The 12,690-nt window shown below is 41.8% G+C and overlaps 1 protein-coding gene across 10 annotated transcripts in view; it reads right to left on the bottom strand.

The window, feature by feature from the left end:
- Window positions 1–12,690, bottom strand: part of baz2ba (bromodomain adjacent to zinc finger domain, 2Ba) — a 114,896-nt gene that overhangs the window by 11,042 nt on the left and 91,164 nt on the right. For all 10 annotated transcript variants that reach the window (XM_085805517.1, XM_085805456.1, XM_085805536.1 and 7 more), the window contains 8 exons: window positions 12,164–12,418; window positions 10,636–10,859; window positions 8,953–9,027; window positions 7,466–7,772; window positions 5,750–5,894; window positions 3,943–4,736; window positions 2,026–2,278; window positions 1,566–1,721 (listed from right to left, as the gene is read on the bottom strand). In XM_085805517.1, the coding sequence (XP_085661643.1) occupies window positions 1,566–1,721; window positions 2,026–2,278; window positions 3,943–4,736; window positions 5,750–5,894; window positions 7,466–7,772; window positions 8,953–9,027; window positions 10,636–10,859; window positions 12,164–12,418 (2,209 nt within the window). The remainder of the gene's footprint in view (window positions 1–1,565; window positions 1,722–2,025; window positions 2,279–3,942; window positions 4,737–5,749; window positions 5,895–7,465; window positions 7,773–8,952; window positions 9,028–10,635; window positions 10,860–12,163; window positions 12,419–12,690) is intronic.

Genomic DNA, 12,690 nt, shown 5'->3' with positions numbered 1-12,690 from the left:
ACATTTGATGATAGCTCAGTGAATCCAGTCTGACAGACATTAGTTATCGCTCCATACACTCATACTATACATCCCCCGTCCCATCATGCTTCTTTTCGACAGTTTGACACCTTTATTTTGTAAATTTAACCAGTTTGTCTTTATTCCTCTCTCAGCCCCAGAAGTCTGATTTAAAGATGTGCAGTCTATAGCCCTATTCGCACGGGATTAGTTTTACCTGGGGACCTCAGGTAATTTGTAATAATTTCAGAGGACGTCTGTGATCTTAATCCCGTGCGAATGCGCCATGTCAGTAATTTGTAAAGTAAAAATTCCCCCGCAAATGACCTACTATATTTCACCAAAGACCGACGTCCCGTGGTAAAACTAGTCCCGTGTGAATCTCAGTAATTGAGGGGCATTTTTTGTTCTTCGCCGGTTGAAACCATAGCTACTGTACGGGTTGAAACATGGAGGCTGCAGTGGAAATTATGAGCGGCATTTTCGAAGGCGTTTAAGGTGCAAACACACGGGCTGGTATCGGTGCTGGAGACCCATTTAAATGAACAGCTCAGATCCATAAAAGAGCAAAATTTCGGAGGATATTGAGATGGATGACATGCGGCTTTCAACACGCTTAATACAAATGCCATGACGGCCCGTTATTGCGACAATTCAATTCAATTTATTTAATTCAATTCAATTTATTTAATTCAATTCAATTTATTTAAAGTGGGACAGTGCAAGTTCATGAACGAAACAAAATCGTAAACAAGCCGGATTGTAGCCACAGGCTAATTTCCATCCGCTGTCCCATACATAGATGTTCCCTGGTACAAAATACAATAAATAAAAACAAAAGCATGTTATAAAATAGCAACTGCACTGTTGCGAAGTCACATTGCTGCTTTGACATTTTATTTACATTTGCTTCGCACATGGATGTGACAGCACCTGATGTTACGGCGTGCACAGCTTTGACATATTGGAGCCTTAATGTCAGTAAATTCGAGTAAAATACAGACTTCACTTATCCCGTGTGAATGCACCGCAAGAAACACAGACGTGGGGGGGTCATTTACAAATTACCAGAGGTCCCCAGGTAAAACTAATCCCGTGCGAATAGGGCTTATGGCTGTAACTTATCTATGAAATAAACTCTTACATGCTTAGAAATTATGATACATTTATTATAGAACAACGCAAAAACATGTTGTTTTTGTTCTTAAACCACACCCTCCTTTACAGTATCTGTCACTAAGCAGAGGAGACAATCGGTCCAATACTGGAAACACTAATTTTCTCACTATAGGCACTTGGTGGGGTCTGAAAAAGTCAAATGTCACAATGTAATAAACAATTTTCCAGGATGTTTGACTTTTTTTCTTCTCATTTTCCATGCGTTTTTACATGAATGGAAAACTGGTCAACCATTTTCCAGGTTTTCCAGAACGCGTGTGGGAACCCTGAATCCGTGTGTCTCACTGTAAAAATATAATCTACTTTCTAAATGCCGTGAATCTTGCTAATGAATCGGAGGCTTTGTGCAGCGATTGGGAGCTCAGAGGAGCAGCTGGGACACTCACCGTCTCTGTGTTTGGTGCAGACCTGTGGGATGATCTCCATGTACTTCTGCACCTGCCTCTGGAGACCCTTCTCTCTGATGCCGCGGCTGTGCAGAGCGCTGACTAAAGCTCTCAGCTCCTCGATGTCAGACACCCGCCACCACCCTGTCAGCAGCTCTGAGGCGCAAAAAACAAAGAATAAAGCACAAAAAAAAACTGTTAAAACGTGAGCTCGGAGACACTGAACATACATCAGCGCTAAAATAAAAAAAATAAAAAAAGGTGCTTCATTGAGCTCTGTTATACCCAGATGAAATTACGGCACAGCAGAGCAGAACGCTCCCTAATCCAATTATCTTGGATTATTCAGGCAAGTGAAATCTCTTTTTTTTCCAGCTAAACATTGAAGGTTGATCATGGTTTTAATTTCTCTCTCTGTCTGTTTGTTTTGTTTTGTTTTGTGCGTTGACTTGGCGCTCACCCTCCGGGATGGGCCGCGGCGCCGGGTGGTCGAGGGATTTGGGCATCTCCAAGGCGGGAGACGGCATGGACGAGGATTTCTCGATGCGCGGCAACGGCGATTCGCTCTTGCTGGAGACGCTGGCGGCCGTGTTTCCCTCCAGAGAGTGACCCGGCACCGGGCTGGGGCTGCTGCACAGGGGCAGGCTGGGACTCAGCATGCCGCTGGGCCAGCTGGCGAACGACACTCCTAGCAATGAACCCACGGGCTTCACCTGGGGGAGGAGAGGAGGAGGAGAGGAGGGGAGGAGAGGAGGAGGAGAGGAGAGGAGGAAAAACAAAAGGGTGAGGGAGGTGGAGGTGGAGGAGAGGAAATGAGTAAATATTCTCATAGTGTTACATACTCTAAAACAAACGATCAATTTTAACGGATCGAGAAAGAAGATCCATCGACTCAAGTGTACTTTAATGTCTGATTTGTAAATCTTTACGTTGTTTGTATAAATCTATGCAAAGTTGTTTGTGCTCTTGTAAAAGAGGTTTTTTTTTAAATCTCATTGAGTTTTACCTGGTTAAATAAAGGATAAACTACAAAAACTCAAAATCTTTCCAAGAATATTTGTCTTCTTTCTTGTCAAAATGTCTCACTTCTAGTCAAAACTCATCTCTTTCCACTTAGAATAAGACTCATCACTTAAAAATGTACTTGTTCAGCGTTCCCACTCTTTTCTTGAAATCATTTTCCAGGACTTTTCCAGGACATTTTCAGCAGCTACAGTCTGACAGACTTGTTATTAGGCCTTACACATCGCCCCGTCCCATTCATGCTTTGGAGAAGTTGCGGTTTGACAGTTGTACTTTATTTTGTACATTCAACCAGTTTGTTTCTTTATTTATTTCATTTCTCTCACCCCCAGAAGTTTGATTTAAAGATGCGCAACCTATGGCTCTAACTCATTCATGAAATAATATCTTACTGTACGTGCTCAGAAATTAAGACAAATTTATCATAGAACAACAGTTTTTGAACCGCACGTAAAGCAGCTGGGCACATCCTTGGGAAAATAAATCCTTACAGTATAGTGGGGTCTGAAGAAGTCAAATAGACAGAGCTCTGGTAGCTGATGTCACCATGTGATAAATAATTTTCCTGGACAACTCAAGCTTTTCCAGGACATTTTACCCTTTTTCTCAATTTCCACAAAACAAAACAATGATTGTGTTCTCCATGACTGGATAATTGGTCAACTATTTTCCAGGTTTTCCAGGACATGTGGGAACCCTGCTAATCTAAAACTGTCTACTTATTTTTCTATCTATTCAATAATATTTGTTTCTATCTGATGTCTTTTTGTATTGATTATGGCGCTGTGTTACATTTGTATTACTCAAAGCCACGAGGTCACTCCTCCTCTCTTCGTTTTATTACTGGAGATGTGTTCCGAACCCATCACTGTGTTCTTTATAATAAGGTTGGCTGGCCGTCCTTAAGTGTAAGGAGGGAACAACATTGCATGGTTTTTATTTACAAAGCTTTACTTGAAATTTTACCTGTTTATCTTTCTAGCTTAATCTCACTTAGAATCTGTAACTTACACACTTGTTCACAAGACACCTTGGTTTTACAAACTCCCAGTATCAGGACAGAATTGGGGAAGAAGACTGCCTTTCAGTTTTATGCCCCCCAAAAGTGGAATAATCTACAAAACTGTCTGAAACTGGATCATCTTATTTCCTTAGATAGTTTTAAAAACTTATTATTGAATGTTTTACAACCTGTATGTAATTGTGAATCATGACCTTGTATACTGTATAATTGTGTTTTTGTAATCAGGGCGTCATTGAAAAAGAGAGCTCGCTCTCAATTGACCTTCCCTGAATAAATAAAGGAGAAATGAAATGAAAATGAGGTGCGTTCTGTTAACGCTGTGAGCCTCACCTGCAGAGCGATGGGGTAGTTGAGGAGTCCGGCCGGGTGCAGGGGGCTGGCCGAGGCCGAGGCCGAGGCCGAGGCGGCGGCGGACGGCGTGAGCGGCAGAGCCGGGGACGGCGGCGGGGACCGGGGCCGGGCCGGCGTGGAGGACGCCTGCGGGGGCGGCGGTGCTCCGGGAGGCGTTGCCGTGGCAGCAGCAGCAGCAGCAGCGGTGACGGAGGACAGGTCGCAGGGCGTCCGCGGCAGCAGACTGAACCAGTGGCCGCTCCGCTCCGTCAGCACGCGCAGCAGCTGGTCGTTGGCCTGGAACAGCTGCGGCGACGGGGACGGCGAGGTCGGGGGGGCGTTCCCCGTCAGGAAGGGGACGGACAGCGAGGTCGAGGCCGGCGGAGGGATGGCCGTAGTGTCGTTAGCGGTAGCGGTCGCCATGGAGACCGGGATCGTTGCTGCTGCTGCTGCTAGCGGCTCGGAGGCGTCGAGGGTCGAGGCGGTCGAGGCAGCGCCGCCGTTCTGCCTCAGGTGGGGGGTCTCCTGCTGGGTCTCCTTGTTCTCCACCTTCACAGTTTTGTCTTTGCCGGCGCAGAGTTTGGACGTCTGGAAGAAGAGAGGCGGCGGCGGCGAGCTCCTCTTCTCCTCCAGCTCCTTCTCCTCCTCCTCTTTCTGCTGCTGCTGCTGATCCAAACCGTCCAGGTCGGAGAGCTTCTCCTTCTCCAGCTCGACCTCCTGAGGTTCCTCTTTGACCTTCACCTCCTCGGCCGCTCGCCGCCTCCTCTGTCGCTCCTCCTCCAGCTCCTCGGCCGCTGCAGGGGAGACACCAGAGATGTTGCAGCCATTTAAACTATTTAAACCACAGTTTTTTATTTGTTGCACACACACATCGGTTATGTTTATATATAATTCGACTTGGTAATTTATTTTGTAGAAATGTATTGCATCATTTGGATACACGTCAGAACAATGTCGGACAGGTGGAGAGACTGTGGTTGCATAAAGTTTTAAACTATGACCTTTAAAGTAAGGTTTAAAGGTGTAGGAATTCCTCCCATCTAGCGTTGCGGTTGTAGATCGCAAGCAACTCAATCGTATTTTTCATGCTGCATTCAGGTGAAATTGGGCAGACGGCAGACGGACAACAGCCGCTGCACGTAACGGCATAAACAAGCCTCTATGTAAACAAGTGGTCCGTCAGCACGAGGCAAAACAATACACGTGACAATATGTTGTCATGGCGATGCGGTATTGTTTACCTGACCCCATGTTTTACCGGCTTTCTCTCGACTTCTGTGACTAAAATGACATCTGGTTTGTTAGCGACGGCCGTCTGCCCGACTGCAGGTGAATGCAGCATCAGTGTAACGCTCCATTATCAATATGAAATCACGTTTTTCTATGTTTTTTTACTTGCTTTGGAAAATAAACGTCTAAAAGAAGTACCACGCGGTGGCTTTTGTGCTGGAGGTGCGTTCAAACGCCACAGTCCACGGCCGGTACAAGAGAGAAAAAGAGAAACGTTGAATCGATGTATCTGAAAGTGTCTCTGCTGCTGATTATTACTCTACACTCGCTTCTGGGAGATAAGTGGAGTTGTGGTAGATGATTATTAGTTTACAGATGCAATCTCAAATTAGTTTTAGAGAATTAAGATAAAGCAAAAAAAACAAAACATCATCAGCGTATTTCAAAGTGGCAAAAAAAACAGCTGAACTTGCAGCTATAAACAGATATTTACATTTGTTTCTCATGTGCATGAAGCATCATATTCATATAAGATAAATTCACCACATGTGTTGTTGTGCACTGAGCTGTAAAATACCTTCTCCGCTCTCCATGGCTTCGATGAAGACCCCCCCACAGTGGGGAAGGACCCAGTACCGGCGGCGGTACCGGTCCTGACCGTACATCATGGAGCGCAGCGAGTGTGAGATCTCAAACAGCTTCTTCCTGGTCTGGTGATGTTGCTGCAAAAAGAAAAACACACACACACACACACACATAAACATGCTGTGACTTCTATATATTATATTATTTATTTATGTATTTATTTATTTATAGACCTTCAGGAAAACAAAAGACACCGACTAATGTCCTTCAGTAATCACCGTGATGTATTGAGCGTTACATTCGATGCTAATGAGGTAATTTATTAAGCTAATTAATGCCTTCATTAGCAAACAGCCTCATGTAAGTCGACATGTTCATGAAATGTACAAAACACACGGTTGGTTTTAATAAACAGCGTTAAAAGAGGTTGTAGCTATTTTAAGGGAATTTGTTTCTTTTTTTTTTAAATAATTAAACATCTTCCAAAAAAAAAAAAAGAAGACTTGATGGTGACAAACATCCCAGAATAACCATGAGCAATGAATGATGATGGCTGTGAAGTGGTTTATCTCTTCACAGTTCCTCCTCCTCCTCCCATGAGACTTTTTTTAATTGCAGCGTGTTGTGTTTTTAATCCCACGTTATCAGCGTCGCCCGAGCACGCGTTCATTATCTGATGCCTCATATTTATTATGAGGTGCATTAAACAATCTGTTTTCCTATACCACAGATATTAACATCTGAACGAGCAGAAAACTGAGATTTTACTTGTTGGTCCACTAGAAGGTCGGCAGAAACTTCAATCAAAGTTTGGCAGTCTGTCCCAACAGATTAAACCACATGTTACGACCCTAGGAGTGATTTTAGACTCTGATCTTAATTTTATTCGCCATTTTAACAGTGTTGCAAAAACTTCATTTTTTCACCTGAGAAACATCGCCAAAATCAGACCTTTTTTAAATCAGGATGATGCAGAAACACTTGTACATGCTTTTATAACTAGTCGCCTGGATTACTGCAGTTCTCTTTTTACTGGTCTCCCAAGAAAGTCACTAAAGAAATTACAAGTTATCCAGAACGCAGCAGCCAGGATTTTAACTGATACGAAACAGAGAGATCACATTACTCCCCAGCTTGCTACATTGCACTGGTTGCCTGTTTCTTTTAGGATTGATTTTAAAGTTCTTTTACTCATTTATAAAGTTTTAAATAACCTTGCACCATCCTATATTGGCGATTTGCTTTCTTTTTATACCCCAATAAGAACGCTCAGGTCCTCCACTGCGTTGTCTTTTAACCGTTCCCAAAGTGTCCAAGAAAACTGGCGAAGCAGCTTTCAGTTGTAACGGTCCTAGACTCTGGAACGCTCTTCACCCTTGGACTTGAGAATCGCCGTAGACTCGTTGGCCATTTTTAAAAAGAAACTGAAAACGTATCTTTTTAATTTGGCTTTTAATAGGGGTTGATTTTATTTTTTATCACTGTTAAACTGCTTGGCTTTGTTTGTTGATGACGTGTTGTGTTTTAAACTGTTGTTGTTTATTATTGTTTCTGCTTTGTTCAAGCACTTTGGGCTGCTTCGATGCATGAAAAGTGCTATATAAATAAAGATTATTATTATTATTATTATTATTATTATTATTATTATTATTAACGTCACATAAAAATAAAACAAAAGCAGTTTAAATGTGTAATAAGAAACTCGAACCTTGGCCATCTTCTCGATCTGCTTCTCCAGCTCCTCCACGCTGGTGGCCTGGTCCACGTCGTCCTCGTCGTACGTGGTCTCGGCCTTCTTCACCTTCTTCAGCAGCAGCATCTCGTCCTCCTCCTCTTCGTCGTCGTCGTCCGCCTGCTCGTCGCTGTCCTCGTCCTCGTCCTCCTCGTCCTCGCTGTCCGCTCCCAGTTTCCTCTTGCGCTTGGCGGCGGACGACGGCGTGCCGACGGACTGGCTCTCCTCCACGCCCATGCTGGCCTCCCTCCTCCCGGTGCGTTTGGCATAAATGATCCTGAGCCTGCACCAACACACACACACACACACACACACACACACAGGTTCAGCCAAGTCATATTATTATTATCGTTATTATTATTATTATTATTATTATTATTATTATTATTATTACACTTTTTCTCGATTGCTAAGACACATTTCTTGAAAGCTGCTCTTCCTTTTCTCTAAACTGTTAATACAAACCCCAGTTTTCAAGCTACATTCACAAAACCTCAGACTCTTCTTGCAAAACCAAACTTTCACCTCAAAGGCAAGGCAAGGCAAGGCATCTTTATTTATATAGTGCATTTCATACCAAGGCAACTCAATGTGCTTTACATAAAGACAAAACATTAAAAAAGAAGAAAAAAAAAGAAGAAGCATAAAACAGAATAAAAACAAACAAAACACTAAAAACAGAGTTAAAAGCAAGAGAAAATAAAAGTAAAATAAAAGAAAATAGATAAAGTTTTAAGTTCTCAGCTATAAGCACGTGAAAAGAGAAATGTTTTTCAAAGCAGTTCAATCTGTGCTCAAAACTGAACTATGTTGTCAAATCGTGCCCTGACTGAGTCAATCAAAATTAAAACCACTATTGAGCAGTCACTAAACACTACATAGACTAATAGAAAACACAATGCTCAGGACATGGGAGCTGTAGAAATAAATGATTATTGTTCACTGTAGCTAAATGCATGTTGCAAAACAAAAAACCTGTGCATTTACAGTTTTTCTGGATTGCTAAGACACATTTCTCGAAAGCTGCTTTCCCTTTTCTCTAAACTGTGAACACAAACCCCAATTTTCAAGCTACATTCACAAAACCTCAGACCCTTCTTCTTGCAAAACCAAACTTTCACCTCAAAACAGTTCAATCTGTGCTCAAAAATCCTGTGCATTTTACACGTAGCACTTGTACAGTACAAAAACAAACAGAAATCTTGTGCATTTAGCACTTGTATGCAGTAAACCTATGTAAAAATAAAGTACAAAAATATAGAAATGAGAAGTGCATAACTCAGCTGCAGCATCAAACAGGTGAAAAGTGCTGATGGTTTTTGCCAAAAGAGCGACTGGTTCAATCAGTGGGTTCAGGCAACTGAGCATTTGGTTCAGACAACAGGGTTTAGTGTTTTAGCAACTGAGAAAAACTGTATTATTATTATTATTATCATCATCATTAGGGATTAAAGAGAACTCACTTCTTCAGTTTTCCCTCCATAATGATCTTGTCCTTCCTCATGTTCGCCATCTGATCGAGGCCTTTGTCGATCTCACTGTGAGAGAGAGAGAGAAAGAAGCAAAACAAATCAGTTACAGTCGAGCCTGTGAACCATCCACGCTTTTGTTTTTTTCTTTCACAGAAAATAATAACAAATATATTTAATAATAAAAGATAAAAGCTCAGGGCGGCTGGCAGCGATCTGCAGCCCCAGTAAAAAGCTTAATAAGCCGGTATCCCAGTGCACAAATTAATACTTGCATAATTTCCTTACAATCAAAAGGACTCGACTGCCAATTACTGCTCCCTATGGAAGCTTTATTAAACCGTTTCCTACCGCATCAATAAAACATACCATTATTGGCTAATGAATAAGTGAATGGGTGTTAACTAACACATCAGCACATACAGTCTAGAGCATGAGAGATAGAGTTGTTTTTAGCAGCATGTTTTAATTCTACTTTTAGTCTTTGTGTCAACCTGTCATTTTAGTTTTTATTAGAAAATTAGTCACGTTCATGCTCTTTTTTGTCTAGTCACGTTTCAGTCGACTAAAAGCCTGAGCATTTTAGTCTTATTTTAGTCTGAATAATAATAGGGAATAATAATAGGATAATAATTCATGACTATTTTAGTCTAGTTTTAGTCAACGGAAACTTTTAGTCAATGATTTTAATCTCTTTCTAGTAATGTAAATTCTATTTAACCCAGTCAATACAGTATAATTACCTAGTATAGTATAGATGAAACCACATTTTTCTTTTAGTCAAACCCATTTCACGATTCAAACATGGTTATCTTATTATTATATTATTGTTACTTTATAGACTCAAGAAAACATCCATTCCAGAACATGGAAGATGCTGCTCAACATATCTATTTATCACAAACAAATAAACACACACACGCAGTCACACACATTTGTCTCAGTGGTTTGACGCCCGGCCATCGGTCCCTTTCTCTGTGTCAGACTTAACTTTGTTTCTTAAATTGTGGTTAACGCTAAATCCACCGCAGCAGCGTCTTCTAAATAATGCAGTGAAAACAGAAATACTGCAAAATAATAATAATGCAACCAAACGTTTTTTCGTCTCGTCGAGTTTTCATTTTGTAAACCACATTTAGTCTTGTTTTTATTCGTCAACAATATTTCATTATAGTTATCGTCACATGACCACCAATTACGTTGCGTCTCGTCTTGTTTTCGTCACGTGATAAAGGTTCGTTGACGAAAGCAACACTAATGAGAGATGAATATATTAAAGCAGCAGTCAGCGATGCGGTGGTTTTGTCTAACTTCCTGTCAGCAGATGGAGTTAGCAGTCCCCGCCCTCGTCCCTACGTCACCACATTCAGGCGCATCCCTTGGCTGCACACACAGAGAGGACTGTCCCTTTATGCCGTTCTCTCTCCTCATTGGATAAAGGTTGTAGGATACAAGGAAAGTTTTCTCCTGGGCTCAGAGCAGAGCAGAGTGACTGACAGACCCGTGTTTCAGACCAAACACTCTATAGAAGTGATTGCTGTCGGAAGATACAACTATTTAAGACTTAGATTAACACAAACATTCACCTTACTGCTGCTTTAATGCTGGAGTTTAAACGACTACGTGTTGTATTTGTGTCCGTTCAGAAGCAGAGATGTCACACGCTGCTTCACCCACCTGATGACGGCCTTGCTGCAGGCCAGCTCGTTGGCCAGGAAGCCCAGGATGGAGGCCTTCTGGGCGGGCGTGTGGGCCTGGAAGGCCTTGGTCTTCAGGCTGAGGGCCAGAGGAGCCAGGTCCGTGTTGGCACAGTGAGCTCCCATGTACATCTGCAGCACCTCGGACACGTTGTCCCTGTTGATGCCCACGTTGGTCAGGTGGTCGCCCAGCATGGTCTTAGTCTGAAAGAGCAGGAGGGAGCAAAACTGATGAGTAGAAGTTGATATTTTGACATTACCCGCAATATAATGTGTACATGTAACTATTAACCATTAGAGGAAAAACTATTACTAGATTCAATCAAAATGGAAAAAAAAATCAGATGCACAGTCCGACAGAAACATTAGCTCTACAATTAAATTACTAGCAATAAAAAAAAGCACTTAAATTGACGTCAAAATATCAAATCTAAAAGTCCTGAATGGTCTCTAGTGGATTAAATGAGTGAGATCTACATATAACATGTGGTTTGGTATTTTAAATTCAAGCAACACATTATATTTGCTGAGTTTATCACATTTGCACCAGTCACTCTTTTTTATTTCACTCCACTACCTCTTTGCTGCATCATTTATTATTGTGTATTTTACCTTTTTCTGCACATTTATTCATATTCATGCCCTCCCACACTGTGCAATATCTCTGAACAAGCAACAAGTACATGTTTTTCTCTTCTTAAGTAATTATTGTACAAAACAGGACATGTTTTGTTACATATCTTTGAACATATGGATGTTTACTTCTCTGCTGCTGTAACAAGTGAATTTCCCACAAGTAAAGTAAAGTCTTACGTCTTAATAAACTGAATGAATCAAACTGTCATTTCTTCACCCACACTGTGCATTATCTCTGAACGAGCAACTTTGTGCATCATTCATTTTTTCTTCTTAAATACAAAACAGGACATATTTTGTTACATATAAAGTGTCTTTTTATATTTTTATTCCTAACTTTTGCTTGTCGTTAACTTCTCTGCTGCTGTAACAAGTGAATTCCCCGTAAGTTGGATCAATTTACTTGAATAGGTATTCATCAGATTGACATAACAGCTGTCATGAACATCAATGAATACTTCTGACAGCTGTGGTTAAGTGTCATTCGGTAAGTTATGTCACTTTTGATGCAAAGTTGACATTGTTGGAGATGTTTTTGTTCTGACAACTTGACATAAAGACAATTTAAACTGTCATAGCAGACCTAATGGACAAACTTTAAAAATTATGTCAAGTTCTCATAACAAGGAACATCTCAAACAATGTCAACTTTGCATTGAAAGTGACATAACTTACTGAATGACACTTAACGACAGCTGTCAGAAGTATTCACTGATGTTTATGACAGCTGTTATGTCATGGTTATGACAGTTTTATGTCAATCTTATGAATACCTATTCAAGTAAAGCGTTACCAAAAAGGCTTATGTCTTAATAAAGTGAATGAATCTGTAACAATGCTAAATTTAACACCATAATAACTATGAGCTCCACCTTCTGTCCCGGCGGTAGCCCCGGATCGCAGACGGCCAGCGACAGCAGCTTGACCAGGAGGTCCTGGACGTGGCCCATGCTGTCGCCCACGTTGAGCAGCCCCTCCTGCAGCATGCCCAGCGTGGGCACGTCGGCGCTCAGGTCCAGACCCAGCACCTTCCCGAAGCCTCGCAGGAACTGCATCAGCATCAGGCAGTCGGACACAGCGCATCCCGGCAGGATGAGCCCGGGAATCCTGGAGAACTCAGGCAGCGGCTGCACACACACACACACACACACACACACACACAGAGAGAGAGAGAGGAACGTTATTAATCAAATTTAATGTGCACAACATAAAATTATGATCTGAACACCTGAGGTGAATGTGAGAAAAGCTGTTGTTATATCACACATCTGTTGACTCGTACCAGGATGGTGCTTTATTTCTGCCACATTTATAGCAACAACTGCTCATTTCCTCTGTGTGACTGTAAAAACTCAAAATCCTTCCAAGAATATTTGTCTTGTATCTTATCAAAATGTCT

The sequence above is a fragment of the Trachurus japonicus genome, chromosome 3 (genome assembly GCF_045865225.1).
Source record: "Trachurus japonicus isolate A0001 chromosome 3, Traja_1.0".
NCBI classification, from domain to species: domain Eukaryota; kingdom Metazoa; phylum Chordata; class Actinopteri; order Carangiformes; family Carangidae; genus Trachurus; species Trachurus japonicus.
Note: the sequence above shows the minus strand (reverse complement) of the source record. Positions and strands in the feature narration are given on the sequence as shown.